This window comes from Trichosurus vulpecula, chromosome 9 (assembly GCF_011100635.1).
Source record: "Trichosurus vulpecula isolate mTriVul1 chromosome 9, mTriVul1.pri, whole genome shotgun sequence".
Lineage (NCBI taxonomy): Eukaryota > Metazoa > Chordata > Mammalia > Diprotodontia > Phalangeridae > Trichosurus > Trichosurus vulpecula.
Window position 1 is genome coordinate 181,356,061 of NC_050581.1, and position 23,895 is coordinate 181,379,955.

Consider the following 23,895-nt stretch of genomic DNA (forward strand, 5'->3'; position numbering starts at 1 on the left):
ACTTTGTCATGACCTAGGCTGATTATGGCATGAAGTCAATTATCAGCTAAGATCTTGGGAAGGGACAGTATGGTTGGCTATACTATAATGTCATCTTTATATGGACAGCTTGTGTAGTCTACAAGATGAACCATACATTCTGCTAGGATCCAGAAAATTGCATCAACCAAACTATCTGGCAAGGAAACAAACTGGCAATAAACAAACGAATGAATGAAGAAGTGAAGTAAATAGATGAATGAATAAATAAGTAAATGAGTGAATGAATAAATGAATAATTCCCTTTAGATCATATTTAGTTATACTTGCCAAACTGTTGGAAAACTGACTAATCTGGACTGCCTTTTGCATTCACTAGACATAGCCAAATATTTCTGCCATTAAATCTGCAAGTAGGCATGGCTGGTAGCCCAGCAGGATTTTAAAAGACTTCAGACATTATTCAAATGTACCTTCAAATGAGTAACAAAAATTAAATTATTAGGCAATACAGTAGAGGAAAAAAAGGTGCTCTGAAGTCAGAGGGCACAGGTTCAAACAATACCTCTAACCCTTGATACTTTAGTGAATTTGGGAGAGTCATTTAAACCTTTTGGGGGCTTAGTTGCATCACCTCTAAAATGGAGAAGTCGAACTCTAGAAGGCCTTTCTAGTTCTAGATTTCTGATCCTAAACCGAGATCTTTAAAAATAAATGTGGTAGCATAAATCTTGCACAAAGAGGCCCGAGCAGAATTGGTAGGACAACACATTCTTAACTCCCATTGTGAATGCCAATAGACTGTTGCCTAAATAATAAAACTGAGAGGGAAATATTCCTATTAAAGTCCTGAGATTCCCAGTTACAAAGTTAAATCAGTTTAATCCTGCAAATACTTGATACAGTCATTTTAAAAGAAGAAGGGGGAGTGTTTAAAATATTTGGGTGTAGATAAAGCTTTTCTTTATGTCATTGATCTCCTTAGGGTATATATGCTCAGGAAATTGTGGCTGAGGGAGGTTAAACGATTTAGGACCATAAATGGGGAGAAAATTTGTAATTAAAACTCTTGTGAAAATTAATGTTGAAAACTAAAAATATTAAATAAATAAATAATGATTTAAAAAAAAAAGAATTATTCGTCTGCTGGAAATCTAAGATAAAAAAAAAGAACTTTGACAGTATCTTCAAAGAAATTATCAAAGATAACTGCCCAGAGGTCCTAGAACCAGAGCGTAAAATAGTCATTGAAAGAATCCACCGATCACCCCCTGAAAGAGATCCCAAATTGAAAACTCTAAGAAATATTATAGCCAAATTTCAGAATTACAAAGTCAAGGAGAAAATACTGCAAGCAGCCAAAAAGAAACAATTCAAATATCGTGGAACTACAGTCAGGATCATGCAGGATCCTTCAGCTTCTACATTAAATGACAAGAAAAATTAGAATATGATATCCCGAAGGGCAAAGGAGCTTGGACTACAACCAAAGATCAACTACCCAGCAAAGTTGAGCATAATTTTTCAGGCAAGGAGATGGACATTCAATGAAATAAGGGAATTCCGGACCTTACCGATGAAAAGGTCAGAACTCAATTGAAAATTTGATCTTCAAATACAAAACTCGAGAGAGACATAAAAAGGTAAACAGGGGAACCCCCCCCACAAACCTTATTAATAAGGGCAAATTATTTACATCTTTATATAGGATTATATAATTTTATAAAAGTTATATACATATATGTACGTCAACCTTGAGAATAGTGCAGTTATGACAACTGAAAGGGATACACATAGACTGTGGGTGTCTGTATGAAATAACTGATACAATGATAAAAACCATAATTAAGAGATGTAAAGGGAGGGTTCTGGGAGAAATGGTAAGGAGGTAGTAGAAAAGGGTAAATTACATCAAATAAGGAGGGACAAGAACACATTATAATAAAGGGAAAGACAGGAGGGAGAAGAGTAATATATGAGCTTTACTCTTTTCTGATTTGGTTCAAGAAAAGAATAACATACTCTGAAAAGTAAAGAAATCAAACTTGTCCTACAGGAAATAGTAAGGGAAAGGGGAAAGCAAAGGGTGGTTGGTCAGAAGGGAGGGAAGAAGTAGCAAGGGGAAAAGGGTAAGATAAGGGACAGAAATCAAGAGGAGGGTAAATTGAGGAAGGTGATGGTCAAAAGCAAAACTCTTTTGAGGAGCAGAAGGTGGGAGGGAGAAATAAAAGCATAAATGGGGGGTTGGGGGCAGGATGGATAAAAAGACACAGCTGGTAATCATAACTGTGAATGTGAATGGGATGAACTCTCCCATAAAATGGAAATGGATAGCAGAATGGATTAAAAACCATAATCCTACAATACTCTGTTTACAAGAAACAAATTTGAAAAGGGGGATACACACAGCATAAAAGTAAAAGGATGGAATATATTGTGCTTCAGTTAAAGTAAAAAAGCAGGAGTAACAATCCTAATCTCAGACAAAGCAAAAGCAAAGATAGATCTAATTAAAAGAGATAAGGAAGGACACTATCTCTTGCTAAAATACACCATAGACAATGAAGCAATATCATTATTTAACATATATACACCACGTGGTATAGGATGCAAATTCTTAGAGGAGAAGTTAAGGGAGTTATAGAAAGAAAGACAGCAAAACCATACTCGGGGGGGACCTCAACCTTCCCTTCTCTGAACTTGATAAATCTAACCTCAAAATTAACATGAAAGAAGTTAAAGAGGTGAACAGAATTTTAGAAAAGGCAGATATGACAGATCTCTGGAGAAAACTGAATGGAGATAAAAAGGAATATACTTTTTTCTCAGTAGTACATGGCACATACTCAAAAATTGACAATGTACTAGGGCATAAAAACCTCACAATTCAGTGTAGAAAGGCTGAAATAGTCAATGCATCCTTCTCGTATCATGACACATAAAAATTATTTGGTATAAAAGACCATGGAAAGATAAATTAAAAATTAATTGGAAATGAAACATTCTAATCCTGAAGAGTGAGTGGGCCAAAGAACAGTTCATAGAAACAATTAATAATTTCATTCAAGACAATGACAAGAATGAGACAACATATCAAAACTTATGGGATGCAGCAAAAGCAGTTCTTCGGGGAAGTTTTATACCTCTAAATGCTTACATGAATAAAATAGATAAAAAGATCAATGAAATGGGCATGCAACTGAAAAAACTAGAAAAAGAACAAATCGAAAATCCCTGATTAGACAGCAAATTAGAAGTACTGAAAATCAAAGGACAGATTAATAAAAGTGCAATGAAGAAAACTATTGAACTAATAAATAAAACTAAGAGCCGGTTTTATGGAAAAAAAAACAATAAAACTGATAAACCCTTGGTTAATTTGATTTAAAAAAAGGAAGAAAACCAAATTACCAGTAACAAAAATGAAAAAGGTGAATTCACATCCAATGAAGAGGAAATTAAAACAATAATTAGGAATTATTTTGCCCAATTGTATGCCCATAAATTTGATAACTTCAGTGAAATGGATGAATAGTTAAAAAAATACAAAATGCCCAGGTTAACAGAAAAGGAAGTAAACTACCTAAATAACCCCATCTCAGAAAAAGAAATTGAGGAAGCCATCAATGAACTCCCTAGGAAAAAATCTCCAGGGCCAGATGGTTTTACATGTGAATTCTATCAAACATTTAAAGAACAACTAATTCTTATACTTTATAGACTATTTGGGAAAATAAATGAAGAAAGAGTCCTACCAAATTCTTTTTAATGACATAAATGTGGTACTAATACTCAAACCAGGCAGAGTCAAAACAGAAAAAGAAAATTGTAGACCAATTTCCCTAATGAATACTGATGCAAAATTTTAAATAAAATATTAGCAAAAAGATTGCAGCAACTTATCACAAGAATAATACACTATGACCAGGTAGGTTTTATCCCAGGAATGCAAGGCTGGTGCAATATTAGGAAAACTATCAGCATAATTGATCATATCAACAACAAAACTAGCAGGAACCATATGATTATCTCAATAGATGCAGAAAAAGCTTTTGACAAAATACAACGCCCATTCTTATTAAAAACACTAGAAAGCACAGGAATAAATTGAGCCTTCCTTAAAATTATAAATAGCATCTACCTAAAGCCACCAACAAGTGTTTTACGTAATGGGGATAAGCTAGATGCATTCCCAATAAGATGCAGGGTGAAACAAGGATGTCCCCTATCACCACTACTATTCAATTTGGTACTAGAAATGTTAGCTTTAGCATTAAGAGAAGAAAAAGAAATTGAAGGAATTAGAATAGGCAAAGAAGAAACTAAATTATCACTTTTTGCAGATGATATGATGATTTATGTAGAAAATCCTAGAGATTCAAGTAAAAAACTCCTTGAAATAACAATTTTAGCAAAGTTGCAAGATATAAAATAAATCCATATAAATCCTCGGCATTCCTGTATATTACTAACAAAGCCCAACAGCAAGAGATAGAAAGAGAAATTCCATTTAAAGTTACTGTAGACACTATAAAATATTTGGGAGTCTACCTGCCAGGACAAACCCAGGGCCTATATGAAAGCAATTATGAAACACTTCTCACACAAATAAAGTCAGATCTAATTAAATGGAATAACATCAGTTGCTCATGGTTAGGCCAAGTTAATATAATAAAAATGACAATTTTACCTAAATTAATTTACTTATTCAGGGCCATACCAATCGAACTGCCAAAAAATTTTTTTACAGAGCTGGATAAAATAATGAAAAAGTCATCTGGAAGAACAAAAAGTCCAGAATATGAAGGGAACTAATGAAAAGAAATGCTAGGGAAGGTGGCCTAGCCATATCAGATATTAAAATGTACCATAAAGCAGCAGTCCTCAAAACTAGCTGGTACTGGCTAAGAAACAGAGTGGTAGATCAGAGGAATAGGTTAGGTACACAAGATGCAGAAGTCACCAACTATAGCAATGCATGCTTTGATTAACCCAAAGAATCCAGCTTCTGGGCTAAGAATTCACTATTTCACAAAAAACTGTTGGGAAAATTGGAACTTAGTATGGCAGAAACTGGACATATACCCATATCTTACAGCATATACCAAAATAAAGTCAAAATGGGTACATGATTTAGAAATAAAGGCTGATACTATAAGTAATTTGGGAGAGCAAGGAATAGTTTACCTGTCAGATTTATGGAAAAAGGAAGAATTCATCACCCAACAAGAGATAAAGAGCATTATAATCTGCAAAATGGATAATTTTGATTATGCTTAACTGAAAAGTTTTTGTATAAACAAAGCTAACACAAGAAAGATTAGGAGAGAAGCAGAAAATTGGGAGAAAATCTTTACAACCAATGTCTCTGATAAAGGCCTCATATCTAAAATATACAGGGAACTGAGCCAAATTTATAGGAATAAAAGTCATTCCCCAATTGAGAAATGGTCAAAGGATATGAACAGGCAGTTTTCAGAGGAAGAAATTAAAGATATCTATAGGCATATGTGGCCAGAGTGGCCTTTGTTTTCTTTGAGTGACTCAGTTTATCTCATTGAGCCTTGCTGGGTGCTGGGCCTGCTGCTTCTCTTCCGGGGCAGAAAGCCCAGAGACCCATGCCTGGGAGCAGAGAACTTCCTGTGTGACCTCTTCTGGGGCAGGAAGCCTAGAGACCCATGCCTGGGAGCAAAGAACTTCCTGTGTGATGATTCATGGGGCTGGCTGAGGGGAGGGGCCAACTCAAGAACCAATCGGCCCTGGTCATTCAGGCGGCACTTGATGATGTCAAAAACTCTATAAGAGGGGAGAAGACAGCTTGAAGATCCCTTTTTTCCAGTTGGCGCAGCAGTGGTGGCGAGCGTGACTCTGGGCCAGCCTGAGCTCTCGGGCTGAACCTAGATGTTGGTAACTATGAATTGTACTGGGTCTGTCTGTTGATATTTGTAATTTGTTTGTATTTAGTTCTGAAGTTCGGGGTGCTGGTTTTTTCCCCCAAACTAAATGAATGTTCTGAACTTCAGGGTGCTGGCTTTTTCCCCTGAAGTAAGTGAATGAATCTGTATTTGGTCTGTCTGTTGATGCTATGAATTGTATTGGGTCTGTCTGTTGACATTTAGTAATTTGTTTGTATTTGTTCTGAAGTTCGGGGTGCTGGCTTTTTTCCCCTGAACTAAATGAATGTTGTCTGTGTGTTCCCCTGAACTGACTGAATGCTGGATTAAAGTAAGCTTGTCAACCCTTTCACCATGATTTCCTTGTTTAAGCAGGTAAAAAGAACCTGTGCTTTCCCGGCGTGCTGGCAGCCTCCTGCGTACTGGCTGTAGGTGGATCTTATGCCCCCACAGAAGCTGCTAGCCAGATTGTTAAAACAGCATATGAAAAAATGCTCTAAATCACTACTGATTAGAGAAATGCAAATCAAAACAACTCTTAGGTACCACATCTCTCCTGTCAGATTGGCTAAAATGACAAAACAGGAAAATGATAAATACTGGAGAGGATGTGGAAAATTGGAACACTGTTACATTGTTGGTGGAGTTGTAAACAGATCCAGCCATTTTGGAGAGCAATTTGGAACTATGTCCAAAGAGCTATAAAAATGTTCATACCCTCTGACCCAGCAATACCACTCCTAGGGCTATATCCCAAAGAGATCACTCAAGTGGGGAAGGGACACGTATGTACAAAAAATATTTATAGCTGCTCCTTTTGAGGTAGCAAAAAATTGGAAACCAAGGGGATGCCCATCAATTGGGGAATGGCTGAACAAGTTGTGGTATATGAATGTAATGGAATACTATTGTGCTATAAGAAATGGGGAAGATATGGACTTCATGATAACCTGGAAACACCTACATGAACTGATGCTGAGTGAGAGGAGCAGAACCAGGAGAACACTATACACAACCACAGACATATTGATTCTGCGATGACTAACTTTGATGGACTTGGCTCTCCTCATCAATACAAGGCTCAAAGACAGCTCCAAAGGACTCATGAAAGAAAAAGCTAGCTACATCCAGAGAAAGAACTATGGAGTCTGACTGTAGATTGAGGCAAACTATTTGCTCTCTCTTTTTTTCTTCTTTTTTTTGGTTTTGTTTCTTCTCTCTGTGATTCATTCCATTGGTCATACTTCTTTTTTGCAGCTTGACTATTGTGTAAATAAGCTTAATGTGAAGGTCTATGTAGAATCTATATTGGACTGCATGCATCTTGGGCAGGGGGAAGGGAGAGGGGAGGGAAGGGAAAAAAATTTGAAACTCAAGAACATGTAAAACTAAGTGTTGTAAACTAAAAATAAAAAAAATCTGTTAAAAATATATTTCATTTTTGTATCCCTTGCACTTTGCACATAGTAGGTACACAAGATAATGAAAACAACGCATTTTGTAAACTTTCAGGTGTGCTCTAAGTGCAATGTATATGGTGCTTAATAAGTTCTTATTGAATTGAAATGAATGAGTTATTTACCACATTTCTCTTTATAAAAATAGGTATCGTTCAAGGAGTTCAGCTGAATATAGTACCCTGTTAACAATCCCAAAGGTGGGATGGAGGTGAAAGGGATGTCATATTCACAGGATGAATCCCCAAGTCCATCCAGCCACATCCTCCTCCTCAAAGTGCTTTACAATATTATTAATACACATGTAATGCTGATCACAGTGGGCACCAGGTAAGAGTCTCTGTGTAAATTCATCACCATCACTGTCAAAGAAGAAGGGTCACAGAGTCAGAGGGCCTGACTCAGAATCTCTGCAAAGTTAGTATGGATCTCGCCACTATTGTTCCTGTGTCCATGAGAATGCGTTTGTGGGAAGGCTGGTCATGGGACATGGAACAGTGGGGAGCCACATAAGGAAACAAAGCAAACCATGCCACATGGGGAGTTAAGAGGAAAGTGATGACCCTGCCCTCATTAGTGCCAGATTATGATAGAAAAAAAGGAAAACTCACACCCCATGGATGGTGGTCATTAGCATCACCTTTGGAGAAGAAGAACAGAGTTTCTTGCTTTCCCTTAAGTCCCCTTAAAAAAGTGTGAAGATGAAATTAATCTTAAGCTTTCCCAGAAGTGTCAGCTCTATGAAGGCCAGTTACGGAAAGGGACAGCCTAAGTGAAACCATCAGAAGCCCAAGGCAACAGGTCATGGTTGCAGCTGACAAGACTGAATGATAATAATCCTGAGTTTCTTTTGAACTCTGTCCAAGAAAGAAATGGCTTCTCAAAGGTCAACATAACAAATGGTCGCAACAGAAACAAATACTTTGCTAATGAGATGGGTTGCAATATAATTTGGGCCTTGGAAGATGTTTTGTTGGCAAAACAATCTTGGAGATGGCATTGAGCACATCCCTCCAAACAACAACTTCACAGTCCCACTTTCCATTTCAAATCCCACCATATCTCTCACCTCGACAGGGAATCTTCTGCCATTGATGCTGTGCTCAGAGCCGGCTGAACCATTGCTATGGCCCCAGTGGAATTCGACTTTTTCTGCTTTGAATCTGCCCGGCAGTCCCGCGCCACTGATAAAATAGTCATCTTTCAGAAGAATAGCCACTGTGCAAAAGAAAAAGGGCAAGAGATCATAAGTTTCTAAGACCACAGTTGACCTAACTTTACAACCGTATCTTGGGTAGTATAGTAGACAAAGGCATCCAGGACGTCCCAGACTTGCTATCAGGAAGATCTGAGTTCAAATTTTGCTTCAGCCATTTACTAGTTGTTTGACAATGGCAAATCACTTAACTTTCCTGTGTATTACTTTCATGATCTACAAAAGAAAGGAGTTGGATTCTAGGGTCCCTTTTTAGTCTAAATATATGATCGTATGGTAAAATTCGGTGTTTTTAAATTGTGAATTTTTTCCTCTTGGATCTGTAAGTCATAGAACAAACAAAATTTGCATCTGTCAACACTTTCTATACTGACCTGCTCTGGAACCTCTAAGGACCTCCTGTCTACAATAACCCACAGCAGGTGTGTCAGTTGGCCCCCATTAGAAGGTGAACCGTCAGAGCAGGGGCTGTCTTGCTTTTCTGATGCCCAGTCTTTGCACATAGCAAAGACCTAATTAAGTGTTTTCCTCTCTGATTACTGATCAGATGAAGAAACTGAGGAAATGACAGGATCATATAGCTAGAACTGGGATCTCAATCCCCTCAGTGCAATGACAAGGTAGATGAGGCTGAGGGATAGACATCTAGGGCACATGGGTAAAAAGCACCAACCATGGGATTCAGAGCCATAGAGCCAAAGTCCTTTCAATTGTACCAACTTGCTTCTGAGTATAAACTAGTTAACATAGATGAAATATTGTGTTATCTATCAACAAAGGAAAGGGGTGACTAAAGAAATTACTAAGTCCTTTTCCTATACCAGGGCTGTCCAAAATACAGCCTGCAAGTGTGATTTATACCGCCAGCCTACAAGCATAGAAATTTACATAGATGCTTTAGTAAACAAAGCTGAGCTACTGCAGAGCTCTCACTAAAATGACAAATCAAAATATATTGTCTATTGTTTCAATAAAAACCTATCCAATGATTCTAATCCAATGTTCTTACACTCCAATGTACCAGTAAGGTATTTACACAGAACCTTAGTAAAGTTTTGTTTTTGTTTGGCAAATACAAATATCTTACTTGATTGACTATTTACAATTTATTCTGTAGATAGCTTGTTTGTACAGGTTGTATGAACTATTCTCTCTCCTATTAGACTGTGGACTCCTTACTCTCAGCCTTTTGTTGCATTCCCAGTGCTTAGTGAAGTGCCAGGCACATAGTAGGCACCTGATAAATATTTCTTGATTGACTGACTGACCAGGACTGTGTCCCCCAACTCTGTCTGATTCCAAACATAATTCCCTTTTTAAAAAAATGGTCTCTATTGTCTATTTAAACAGACTTTGGCCTGGCATCTCCAACTTTGCTTATATCACAACACATAAGAAATAAGAGTCACTTAAAATGAGTAAATGCAAAATCATCACTGTTCCCCTGAAAAGAGAGAAGAATCAAAAAGAAGCATTATTTGCTCGTTTCTTTTACATCCAAACGGCCATTCTTGGAGGTAATGGCACAGAGCAGCGGTTCTCAACCGTTTTTATGTCACCGAACCCTTGGGCAGTCTGATGACACCTGCGGATCCCTTCTCAGGATGATGTTTTAAAATGCATAAAATAAACCACTGAGGATTACAGAGGAAGCCAACTATGTTAAAAAAAAATAAGTATTAAAATAGTTTTTTTTTTAAAAGTTCACAGACCCCAAGTTCAAACTGCTGCTCTAGCCTATTCTATAGTCCAAAAGAAATGGGTTTAGGAAAATAGAGAAAAAATTGTGGGAAAGAATAATAAGATCATCTCCTCCAACCCTTTCATTTTACAGAAGAGGAAGATGAAGGTCAGGGGTGAGCTGCCCAAAGTAATAGAGACAGTACTGGCCAGAGCTGGGGTCACAGGGAGAAGAGACCAAGCCTGGGCCCAATCAGAAGAAAAGAGCCTTAATGTTTTTTACAATTAATGGCCTTCTGGTTTCATTTTCCTTTCTTTTTTTAAGACTGAATAATGACTTTTCTTTACACCAGTCATGTTCCAATATAGCACCCCGCACCCACTCATAGAACTCTCCTTTGTGACAAAGATAAAATTAAGCAAGAATAACCAACTTGTTTTGGTTTCAAAAAGCTTCAATTATTTTACTTTATCTTTGATCTTAAGAGACCCCAAGGCACATATGAAAGGGGCAAAAATTCACCCCTTTTTATTCCAGATATGCGCAAACCATCTTGACGGGGTTGTCAGTAACTGGAGGAAATTCCAGCCAGAGTGGGAGTACAGGTGGACAAGCTCCCATTAGGAGGAACAATCATAAAAGATGGGCACCTGGATATTATAATGTGAGTCTCCAAAAGTTCAATTAATTTCAGTACTTCTCAATAAAAAAGGAGCATTAAAACCACAATGAGGAAGCCACACTCATATAAATTGCTTTTTATTACATGCAAAAGATGGTTTCTTGCCACCTTCTGGGGGGGAAAACTATCCTAACAGTGAACTTTCTATCTGTGGGCCACAAAATCAAGGTCAAAATAAAGTGATTTCCTATCTTAATTAAAAATGTCCTAGTGATAACCTATAATTAATCTGAAATAGACAGGCTTCTGAGGACAAAATAATAAAGATTGTACTAAGGCAATATACCTTTATTGCAAGAGTCAACACAGCCAGGCAGGGCTTGGGGAGGGTTTTAAATACTGATGACGGCTCTCAGTCAGTTATAAATTCTATACATAAAATCACACATCATGATGAATATGGGAAAACAGATTTGTGTACATCTGTTACAATGCATAGAGGGAGACAGTTGCATCTTATAAATATTTGATTCTACCTAAATCATTTATGTCTCTGTCATGGGTCATTTTACTTGTTTTATATGAATAATTAAAAGGATAATTAGGAGGCAGTACAATCCAAAATGTTCATCTAATTTTTCATTTTACAGGGCTTCTTAGTAGATGTCACAGTGGGCAACGTGTCCCCTCTCGATTTAATTGGAATTCTCTTTTTGCTGACCATCAAGAAGGTCAGGGGTAGCAGTTATCTGGATGTCAGATAATATGGTGTGATACTAGGAGGGAATATTGCTTGGGTAGCCAATAGGATTGACTGAGGATGCTTCAAGTACTCATTCATTTTATCCTTTTTGGAAGCCTTACACCCTGCCATAGAGAGCCAACCATGGTGTAATGGATAAAGAGTTCCCCCACCCCCAAGTCACAAGGACCTGAATCCAAGTCTCATACCTGACACATATTGGGTGTGTGACCCTGAGTAAGTCACTTAATACTTTGGAGCCTTGGGCAAATTTCTAAGATTAGATTTATTAGATGGTGAGCTCTTAAAGGAAGTGAGGGTAACTCCATGCTGAATAAAATGAAAGAATAACCACTAATGGGGGGAGGGATACATTGTGATGAAAGACCTTTTAAGTGAAAAGGAGCTGATGAAGTATCAAGATGCTAGGATCCAGAGTGAGGAAGAATCTATTAGGAAAAGCCTTTAGAGCAAAAATAAGAGATGGAAGAGAAACTAGGCAGTGAAGATGTAATGGAATGAAACCCAGGAAGGTGGTAGAGAAGAATAACTCCACTTAAGGGTACAGAACCAAGAGAAAGGCTTGGTTCTTGGGCAAAGTCCAAGGAAAGAGGAACCAGGTCAGTGAGGTAGGGGGCTTCCCATACAATAATTTCCACCGGAAGGTAGAAGGTGGTAGATCTGGAACCTGTGAGGGGAGAATCTAGCTCCTCATGATATCAAGGAAGGGAAGGAAAATGGGATATGTCAAGAAAGCAGGAAAATCTGAATTAAAATCCAGAATCTGCCACCAAATATCTGTGTGACAACTGGGAGGTTGATTTGCCCAAAGTAACTTTCCCTTACTGATCCTCAGTTTCCTGACTTGTAAACTGAGTAGGTAGGACTAGATCAGAGGTTCTTGACCTGGGGTCCATGGACTTTAATAAGTATATTTCAATATAACGGATTTACTTTGTAAGCCTATGCATTTTATTTTATTCATTGAGAAAAATTATTCTGAAGAGTTCATAGACTTCACCAGATTGCCAAAGATTCTATGACGCAAAAGATTAAGAACCTATATATGAAGTGATTTCTAAGGTGCCATTCCAACTGACAAAGAGGAAAGGGCACTGGGTCTGGATTCTGGTGATTCAAGTTCAAATCCCTATCTGACACCCATTATCTGGGACTTTGGGCAACTGACTTAACCTCCCTAGACCACTGTTTCCCCAACTATAAAAGGAAGGGGGTCAAAATAAATGATCTTTGAGATGCCCTTCAGGCCTAAATGTATCAATCGCTCTGTGACCTCTGATCCTATAATCTAGAATGGAACAAAGTAACATTGACAAAAAACAAACAAACAAAACAAAACAAAACCATACAAAGTTTCAAACAAACACTAGTGCACATCAGGGTAAGTGCATTTGTGGGTAGGGAACAAGGGTAAGTTATAACAAACAAATCCTCAAAAGAGTTACAAAGCATAAAAGACAATGCTTTATGAGCATACATTCCAAGGACCTTCCCCTAGGAAAACCTGATCATTTAGCTAGAAGTCAATGCAAGGAATGAGGTTTTTCTGTGATGAGTGCTTTATCTTTTCATTCTTGTAAAATGAAACAAGAGAAAATAACTTTGGGTGAAATCAAATGAGAAGTGGCAAGAAAGACAGTTAGTGCTCCTCGGGAGAAAACAGATAGACCATATCTGTCTTGTAAATATATTTCAGGCAACTTTCACGAAGTGTGGTAGGTACAACAACGCAAGTCTATTGATTATGCCAGTTGGAATATATAGAGCTCTCAGGGGGATAAGATAGATATGAACATTAAAACTGTTTTATGGGAAAGTTACTGTCTGTATATAATAGACAGTTTTAAATATTAACTTGCTATATTCATTTTTTAATATCCAAAAGACCAAGTCTATTTTACAGATAAGTGGCTTGTAAATTTCCATTTGAAAAGAAATCCCACACACCTTTCTTTATTTCCTTTTCTCAGGCTAAAATCGAGGCTTTTCTGGATAAGAAAAAAATGTCGTTGAAAAAAGTAAAGGATCAGAAAATAACCCTCAAGATGACTCCACGGGGTTAAAGAAAAATCAGAAAATCACAGAATTTGAGAGCTGAAAGGGCTAATTTCCCAGTACCTAAGGAGACGTTTGCATAGGGGAGCTTTGGGGTAGAGAGCAGGCTTTAGGGTCATAAAGACATGAATTCAAATCCCACTTCTGACAGTTAATAATTTGTGCAACTGTGGCTAAGTCACTTCATTTCTCAGCCTCTGTTTCCATATACATAAAATGAGGATGAAGCCACTTTGTATCTAACTCATGAACAGGTTGTTGTAAGGTAAAAATGAGATTGTCTTACACAAAGAACTTCGAAAACTTTTTTTTTTGAAGGGGGAGAGAGGAGTAAAGGAGGAACTTCACCTAAGACTTCATTTGTATCAGGAAGTCCCTGGCAAGAAATGCCCCCTAAAAGTGCAGATCAGCACCTGGGCAGCTAGGTGGTGCAATGGATAGAGTGCTGAGTCTGAAGTCATGAAGATATGAGTTCAAATTTGGCCTCAGTCATTTACTACAGTGTGACCCTGGGCAAGTCATTTAACCGCTTTCAGCCTCAGTTTCCTCAACCATAAAATGGGGATAATAATAGCCCCCATATCAAAGTGGTTGTGAAGCTCTTTAAAAAGGGCCTAGCACAGTACTTGGTACATAGTGGGTGCTGAATAAATGCTTATTCCCTTCCCCCCTTCTCTGAAACTTAGAGAGTCTCCTTGCACAAGAGAGTGACTTGTCCATATAGCCATTACCTAGCAAAGGCAGGCTTTCAATCAAATCTTCTCCCCTCCAAAGTTTGCTTTATCTACTACAGCACATTGTCTCTCTTGGACATTTTAAAGTGGCAAATAAGTTTCATTATTTATTGTGACTGTTAAATTCAGTTGACAATGTATAGCTGGATAATCTAAGGGTTTTGTTTTGTTTTTTTAGTCAGAATTATTCAAATTTCCTGTCCATACTACCCCAAATGTCTGAAAATTCCATTTAGTTCTTCAGAGCTGAACTGATTTGAAATAGACAAATAGTTAGACTAACCACTTTGGCTAAAAATATAAACACAAAAATCCCCTAGCATTGAAAAATCTTACTACTCTGAAGAATGGAAGCAGCTTAGAAAAGCAGCTAGATTGTTGGACATAGAGTCAGAAAGACCTGTGTTCAAATCCTGCTCCTGACACTGATGTAGGCAAGCAATTGTTGCTTATGTGTCTCAGGCAACAACACTGGGAAGTTCCCATACTTGGAGTCCGCTGACACTGAGGGAATCCCAGGTCCTTCCAAGATTCATTTGATATTCCCAAGGGCCTCTCATTTTATTTTTGAAATGGAGATGAAATTAAGTTGGCCAAGTGACTTGATGAGTTTAGCTTCCATCAGACTACCATGGAAGTAATACTCATAAATACTTAGCTCTTTGCCATCTTCTATCTCACTTCTTAGAAATACTCCATCACTCTGTTTGAATTTACTGCTGATACATTCTCCCACTTCAATTTTAGCTAAAATCTCACCTTCTGTAGGGAGCTTTTCTTGACCCTATTTAATGATAGTTCCTTCTCTCTGTTGATTCCCTCCAATTTATCCTACATATATCTTGTTTGTACATCACTGTCTGCATGTTGTCTCCCCTGTTAGACTCTGAGGTCCTTGAAGAAAGGGATTGGTCTTTCTTTGTATCCCCAGAGCTTAACACGATGCCAGACACTTCGTAAATGCTGTTATTATAACTTGATTTCTCATCATATAATATTAATAAAGGACTTTTTTGTACCTCTCGCTATGGTATGTACTTAATGCTTGGGTCTTGCAACCAGCACATGCATCAGATACCACTGAAAACTGCTATAGCTCTATCAGCCCTGCATATCGGCTAACGTCCTTGAGATGGTCATTAAGGAGTGACTGCATTCTAAAAGCATGCATACAAGGGCTCCTACAAACTCAACAGGTTCTGGACGACTTTGAGGAGTCAGTACTGTGACAGAGATGAATCATCAGCTTCTGCAAGACCAAGGTCATGAATCACCTTGCACTGAGTAGACTTGCTACGTGTCTACAACCTGTCATCGGTGATTTCGGAGCTGAAAGCTGTCACTGAAACCCATTATCTTGGCAAGATGCTGTCAAGAGAAATGAGTCAACTAGAAAACCCTATCAAGAAATCCAGTGGGTTTTCATGGCAGGCTAACTGAACATGGCACCAGTATGACCCCTGGCTCCAACCAAGATTATGGTGAGTGAGACAAAGGTTCTTTCCATTGTGCTGGAGGAGTCCTTTCTAGATTCTTTCAGCAGCTAATGCTTCTCACAAACTCCTAAATTACACTGTATTTTCTTTGTGTGTATATCTACTTCTATGTACACCATATGTGTTACTTCTGCCACTGAAGACAGGGATTGCTTCATTTTTCTTTTCGTATTCCTAGCACCCAGCAACTATCTGGAACATAGTGGGTGTTCAATGAATGACATTTATGTGTGTATCAAAAGGGAGGAAGACTCTAAATCTCTATGAGCAAAAGCTGTAGAGAAGACCATTTATTTGAAAGGGACTGTGCTAAGTGCTAAATACAAAAAGTGAGACATTCCTTGCCTTCAACAAGCTTCCATTCTAATAAAGGAAGTCAACAGGCAGCAACATGGTGCAGTGAATAGAGTGTTTGGACTAGGACTCAGGAAGACTTGAATTCGAATCTAGCCTCAGACATTTACTAGCTGCGGGACCATGAGCAAATCAATTAAACTGTTAGCCTCAGTTTCCTCATTTGAGGAAACAGTGAAGACAATAATATCATGACCCTCACAGAGTTGTTGTGAGGCTCCAATGAGATAATAAATGGAAAGTGTTTTTCAAACCTTAAAGCTCTATAGAAATGTCATTGTCATTGGCCAAGGCCGAGTATCTTTGTCTGGGAATTCAAAGGGATGTTGAGTACAGCCATAGGGAAAATGATTAACAATGTTCTTTCTAGGAATGATCACGCTGATTACATTACTACTAGAATGGAAGATGGAAAGCGGGTCATTTGGGGAGTATGAACTTGGTGCCTCGGCAGGGAGATGTCTAGAGTGCGTCATGGAAGGACTTCGTGAACCTGGATATGAACACTCACTGGTGGGATTCTACAGCGGAGGCTTCTATGTGCTACCTCCCACCTAATGTAATTAGGAGACAGAGCGTAGTACCATGGCAGGAAAATGGCTGCAGCACAATATGGCAGTTTTGGGGCTGCCTAGATATGGTACAGTCTCGGCAATCAGGAATATAGGACCCTAGGCAGGGAGATAAGAGTACCAGACAAGACGTGGAGAGGGAAGTACAGCATAGTATGTCAGGAAGATGGTCTAAGCTAGGTCACAGATGCTTGGGAAGGACCAGGTCTCATTGCAGGGTCCTCTTTACCCTAAGATAATAGAAAACTGAGATCTAAGTTTCCCTAGGTTCCCACTAAATGACCACAAGTCATTTTCAGAAGCAGTGACCCCGGGGTCAGGCACACAGAACACTGAAAAGCAATCTGATGCCCCTGGTAGAAAAATCCTGGAGAATAGAAAATTCCCAGCATGGTTGCAGCCGGCATGTTTCCAGAGGCTCTTATTCAAAGAGAAAGTAGAGTCACAACAAGGTTGCTGAGCAGCTGGACTATTGGGAATAAATGTCGACCATCTGCAAATAAGGCAGGTAGGAGGAATGCTGCACTCTCTCAAAGCATAACTTAAAGGAACAGAGCTTTGCTACCCATGGGCAGGGAGCAGAGGGCACAGTCATGCCAGGCTTTCTGGTAATCATCTGAGAAGGATTTTTTCTAAAAAGTAATGACCCGAACAAAGGAAGCAAGACAATAAACAGCCATGAGCAGGAGGCTTGTTACATAGACCCTCATTCATATTCTCTATTTTTCAATCCAATTTCAGTCCAACTACAATTCCTTGTACATCCCATTCCACCACCTGACTCCAGGCTTTGCACAGGCTGACACCCACCCATGCCTGGAATGGGGTCCCTCACCACCTGTGCCTCAGGTCCAGCTGTGCCTCAGGCTTCCTTCAGAGCTCAACTCAGGTCTAACCTTTTATAGAAAACCCATTCTGGTCACCCAGTAGTGAATGACTGCTTCTTGGTGCTTACTTTATGTATATCTTAATAATAGGAGATGTATCAGTCATTAAGGTGGGACTTTTTCACTGTTTTCTCTTTTGGAGCACCTATTTAATCAAGTGCCCCTGAGGAGTCTGGCCTTTATTTCTTTGATTAAATCAGGAGTCTTTGACGACCTCCTTACCTCAAGGGAAAGCCTAGTTTACATAGGTTTGAGTGACATGTTTGTGACGTCAGAAGCTTTTAGGTCACGAGGGTTTGAGTCACATGTTGTGATACCCTTTGACCCTGAACAGGGTATATAAACTCAGAGGCTGGTGTTTTTCCTTTGGGGCTCTCACTCACTGGAACAGTGTCATGTGACTTGAAGAGACTCTGGGCAGGCATTGTTAAGAGCCCTCCAGCTTAGAAACCCAGATGTTGATGCTTCCCTGGTGACTATGAATTGTGATTTGAATCAGACAAGGTCTGTCTGTTGATGTTGTAATTTCTATTTGTATTTGCTCTGAAGTTCAGGGTTCTGGCTTTTCCTCCTGAACGAAGTGAGTCATATAGGTATGTTTGATTAAAGTGAGATTGTTAACCCCTTAAAGTTACTTTCCTTAGAAAAGCAGATCAAAAGAATCTGTGCTGGCAGCTCCTGTTGCTAGTCTTGTTGGGTCTTATACTCCCACAACAGCCACCAGCCAAACTGTTGTTACAGTAGTAATATACATTTATATAGTGCTTAGTATGTGACAGGCACTGTGCCAAGCGCTTGACAATTATTACCTCACTGACCCTCACAATAACCTCTGAAGGTAGGTGCTATTATCATCCTCATCTTAATTTTCTGTGTATCTGGGTTTTTTTTTTTCCCTATCCAATGGGATGTAAGGTCCTTTTAGGGCAGTCTATTTAGTTTTTGTCTTCATATTTCCTTGCTTGGAATATACTTTAATAAATGTTTACTGAATAAATGCTCACTGTTTAATAAATGCTTACTGAATGAATGAATGAGAAAGTGGCTAGGCATTGGATCAGAAAGGAAATATGGGCAATTACTATGACAGAGTAAAAAGGATATTGGACTTAGAAGCAAGAGATTTTGGTCTGAGTCCCCATAGCACCATTTGCTATCTGTGGTGATATTTGCCAAGTCACAACCAACTCAAAATTTGGATGGCCCATCTGTAAAATGAGGACAGTAGAACTTTTCTGACCACTTCATAGGACTGTTGTTGGGATCTCTATAAAGTGGGGAGTTGGGGGACGAGTTTGTTTTCTTGGTTCTGATTATTTCACTCTATATCAGTTCATAAGTTCTTGGTATTTGTTGGGGTTCTCTAGTGTTACATTTTGCTGATGCGCAACAATTTGTTCTGATATACCCTAATCCAAGAGTTGGCAAACCTTAGGGAGCAGCAGGCCAGATTTGGTGTTGGGGCCATAGCTGGCTGATCCCCTTCTACCTCTAACCTATGAGCGCTTCTCCTGGGGTACAGGCAGACTTTCACAGGCAGTTTTCTATAACAAATCAAATCTTTAGGGTTATACTATACATACATTCAATTACTCTAAATTAAAGTCAAAAGAGTAAATCTTTTTAACACCATTGTTCTTCTGGAGATGTCATAGTACCACAAATAATAGGACGCCACATCTCAGAAGAATAGAAATTATCATTCGCCCAAGGGCCAAGAGAAAAATTCATAGAGGGAGGTGGCGGACTACAGCATATTCCCAATGATATGATTTCTCACAAGAAGTGGTTAAAAAAAAGATATGTGTGATACTTCAGATTCATCATCTCTTAAACAGGGATGATAGCAATGTATACAACTGTGATAATGAATCAATTAATGAACAAGTATTTATTAAGCAGGCACTATGATGGACACTGAGGACACAAAACCAAAGAAGGAAACAATCCCTACTTAGAAGGAACTTATCGTCTAATGGAAAGTGTTATACGATAATGGTGATTGTGTTGACAGTGAGGAAAGGAGGTGGGCTGCTCAGGGAGAAAGACTGTCAATAGACAGACAGCCTTGCATGACACACCAGTATTTTGATACTTTGTTGTACTCTTCTTCTCATAGGTATAAATACCTTTACTTATGGTACGGATACACGATTCCTCTATGCCTTTTCATTCTTTACTCTTTCTCTGCACCATTTTGTAACCCTCTCTGCAGGCCAAGAGATCTTCCTTTAGTACTTTCACTAGAAGAATCTAGTTCTTTTACTAAATACTATTTTACTTTTTCTAGGACTGAATTTCAAAAGTATATTGGCAGTCCTTTAATACTCAAAGAATGAGGGAAGACTTTCGGTTCTGAAGTGACTCCCCTATGGAAGGCTTCAGGAAAGTAAGGCATAATCTTTGCACAGATGAAGAGGAGGAGTTATGATCTGATTATGTGGGGAGAAGATCATAGATCATATATTTCAAGTAGGAAAAGACCACAGAGGGCATCAAGGTCAGCTTTCTCATTTTAAAGATGAGGAAATTAGGACATAGAGAGGTTAAATGACTTGTCTGAGGTCATATGAATAGGAAGTGACTGAGCTGGGAGATGAACCCAAAAAACTTGACTCCAAAAATCAAGCCCTCTTTCAATGTGCTCCCCACACCATAAACTATGCCAATGAAGTCCCAACTTTATCAAAGTATCAGTTCCTGGAAGAGTGGGTCATGATGTAGAATGATGCACAAGAAATGGTCTGATAGTCTCCATTTCAAAGGGCTTGGAAGGTATTCATGCACACAGAGATAATGACTTGAAATAACTAAATGCTAATGGTACAAGAGACAGAGTTACCACCAGTCTACTCCTCTCTTCTGAGTTTCCCAAACTTTAGTGTTTGAACCCAGGCACCATTGTGTAACTGACGACTTCAGAGCAAATTCTCATTTACCTCTCTCTCCAGTGTTCTCAACACAACATGTTCTGTGGATGTCGAGAAACACTGTTCTGAAGAGAGTGGGTTAGTCCAAGTATTCATCAAATATTCTAAAAAAGGCTCAACCAGAACAATACCTTAGAAATCAATATAAAGGTACCATTTTACGCTGCTTCCAGGAGAATTTTGGAGAAGAGAAAGAATAACAGTAACATTAACAACAACCACAACAACAATGGCGCCCGGGCCATTGTCTTGGCTAGCCAAGGAAAAGACATTGGAAAAAGAACCCGTACCTGTTTTCCCTGTGTTTTTCATCCATGTTTTGTTGGAGGATTCATTATCAAAACCATCCAGCTGCAACTCCTGGTATTCATCCCCAACTCGTGCTTGATGATCTAAAATATCTATTGGGGATTGGTGACGGCCGCCACAACTCACACTTGATGTAACCCAGTGTTCAGGACCGTAGGTTCCTGCGAAAGGAAAACAACATTTTAATACTGATAGCCTTGCCATTTAGGGAACGAATATGATTCAGGAAAGCAGACGCTAAATTTCCCTAGGTAATGCTAGCACGACTACAATTACAGCAGCTGAAAAGGTTACAGCGTTAAAAATGACGAAAGGGTCAAAAGCCATTTACCTGATACAGAACCTGCATTAGTTTTTTTTCTCCCTCAAGCAGTTGGGAAGGGTATGTTACTTTAAATAGTTTGGTGTGATCATTTGCAATCAAATGCTCACTAATTTATTTTTAACCGGCTTCTAGAATTATTACCTAGTGGAAGGACTGTCCAGGTTGTTCAAGTATGCCCTCTCCCCCATGTTTACTAAGTTTTCTAAAATGATCTTAATTTACTGATCAGAGTAGCAAACTAATCATTTTGGTCTGTGGTGCCATTCTGGAAATAACAGCAGAGGTTTTACTTAAGCCTGAGAAATCTGTGAACAGAAACCATGAAAGAAATTAAAAGTAGAAAAAATAACTGGAATTGAGAAAGAGGAGGAGAGGATATTTAGAAAAAAAATCAGAATTGTAGCATAATAATAAGAGAGCTACATAGACATTGGAGTCGAGAAGACTGGAGAAAAGATTAGGAGGTTACTGGAGGTCTCATAAATAGCAATTTTGATAGACTGAGAAAGGGAGACTCCTGACTGCAAGAAGCTGACATAAAATGAATAATGAAGAAGTATTCCTCAGTGTAGAAGACTCCCAGTATGGCAACTCTCTCCAACAAAGCAAACAGAAACTCAGTTATATGGAACACTCAGGGGCAAAACTTAAATCAAGCAAACAAAAAACATTTTTTTTTTTTGCTGATCCTCCAAGTCTCCCAGGCTAAAAGACCACTCTACCTGGTCTTTCCACTAGCTCCGCTGTTCTAAGATTTGTCCAGGGCACTATTTTACAGCTGTTGGAGGTGAGAGCTAGAATGATTTACTGCTTACTTCAGCCATCTTGGCTCTCAGAAGTAACAAAGAACATTTTAAAAATACATACTATGTGTCAGGTACCGTTTGAGGGATACAAAATAAAAAAAATTAAGCCATCTCTGAACTCAAGGAGTTTATAATGGGGGTGGGGGAAGAGGGAGGGAGGAAAGAAGAAGAATACATACACAATGTAGCACATACAAAGTATATGAAGGTAGATACAAAGTAAAACCTTACCCACAATGAGTATGGATTTAGGTTCTACCCCTTTTGCCCACTCCCTGTGACCATAGACTAGTCCCTTAATCTTGCTGGGAATCAGTTTCCTCGCCTATGAAATGAGAGGGGTTGGTTGAGACAGCCTCTGAGCTCTTTGCAGCACTGTATCTCTCATCTCTGATGTGTCCAAGGCAGGATATAATCCAAACAGTGGGTCTTCTCCCCTCTATACCAGGCCGTTTCTCCCACACTTACATAACATGCCCATAAATAGGATCATTATTTTTCCCCTAAAATTTGGCCTAAAAACTTACAAATTTCCTGTTTAGGTCTGTGACATTGGCATTCACTCAGGGGTCTATGTTAGCTGGGGGTAACCTCTGCCTTGCCCAATTCTCTTAGACCATCAGGTACTGGCAACATGTCTCATGTCTGTCCTTTTCTCTCAAACATTAGCGGCCCCGCTTCCATTACCAGTGCTGCTAGCACCAATGAGCTGTGGCAGCAGCCTCCTGGCAGGCCTTCTGGACTCCCTCCTTCTAATGTATCTTTAACATTAACTACCAGATTCATATTGCTTATGGATTCTTCTCTTTCCTCTGTTCTTAAGTTTTCACCTGAAGAGGCAGTATGATATGCTGGAGAGAAAACTCTGGAATGAGAGAGCATGGGCTCAAATACCACCTCTGGCACTTTGTGACCTGGGAAGAAGTCACCTTACTGCCCTAGGCCTTAGTTTCCTCATCTGTAAAATGAGGGGGGCTGGACTGCATGGCCTCTGAGCTCCCCTTCAGCTATAGCTCTGGGCCCCCAGTATCCTCTGGATTCAAATTCAATCTCTTCTGCCTATTAGCCAAAGGCAGGCACTATGACCTGACATCACCTAATCCTTTCCAGGTTCCGCCTCCTTTGCATTTGATCCTCCTCCAACCAAGAGCCGGCAAACTATTGCCTGTTTTTTTATGGCCAGTGAGCTATGAACAGTGTTTACGTACAATAGAACATTCTTGTAGAATGTACAAAAAACAGTTTGCAGGCAGGATATGGCCCTCAGGCAGATCAGAGCTCTAATCAAATGGAGCTGTATCCAGCCTCCAAAATGCACCCTTTCTCCATGCCTATACTCAAAACAACACTATGACTACAAGCTCTTCTTCCTCTTCACCTAGAAATCTTCCCATCTTTAAAAGTACAAATCCATAAAGCCTTCTCATACCCTCCCTGGGTCAGGAGTGGGGAACCTGAGGCCTTGGGGCCTTCTAGGTCCTTGGCTGCAGCCTTTTGGCTCAGTCCAAGTTTTACAGAACAAATTCTTTATTAAAGGGATTTGTTCTGTGAAGTTTGAATTCAGTCAAAGGGCCACAGGTCCCCCATCCCTGCCTTGGGTGCTAATGACCTTCCTAAAGGTCTCTGCCTTGTTTTTGCCTTTTACTAAACTAATTGTAACATTTATTTTATTACAGCTATCTATGTTAGTGTCTTATCCTTCAAATAGATTGAAAGCTCTTTGAAGGGAGTACAGTGTTTCCTCTAGGCTTCCTATCTCCCCAAGTGCCTGGGAGAGTGTTATATAGAGAGGAGGAGCTTAGTAATATTATAAAT

At 39.1% G+C, this 23,895-nt stretch overlaps 1 protein-coding gene across 2 annotated transcripts in view; it reads right to left on the minus strand.

The window, feature by feature from the left end:
* PTPRG (protein tyrosine phosphatase receptor type G) overlaps positions 1 to 23,895 on the minus strand; it is an 813,122-nt gene that overhangs the window by 364,349 nt on the left and 424,878 nt on the right. For both annotated transcript variants that reach the window (XM_036737740.1, XM_036737741.1), the window contains exons 3-4: positions 20,931 to 21,110; positions 8,400 to 8,548 (exon numbers count right to left, since the gene is read on the minus strand). In XM_036737740.1, the coding sequence (XP_036593635.1) occupies positions 8,400 to 8,548; positions 20,931 to 21,110 (329 nt within the window). The remainder of the gene's footprint in view (positions 1 to 8,399; positions 8,549 to 20,930; positions 21,111 to 23,895) is intronic.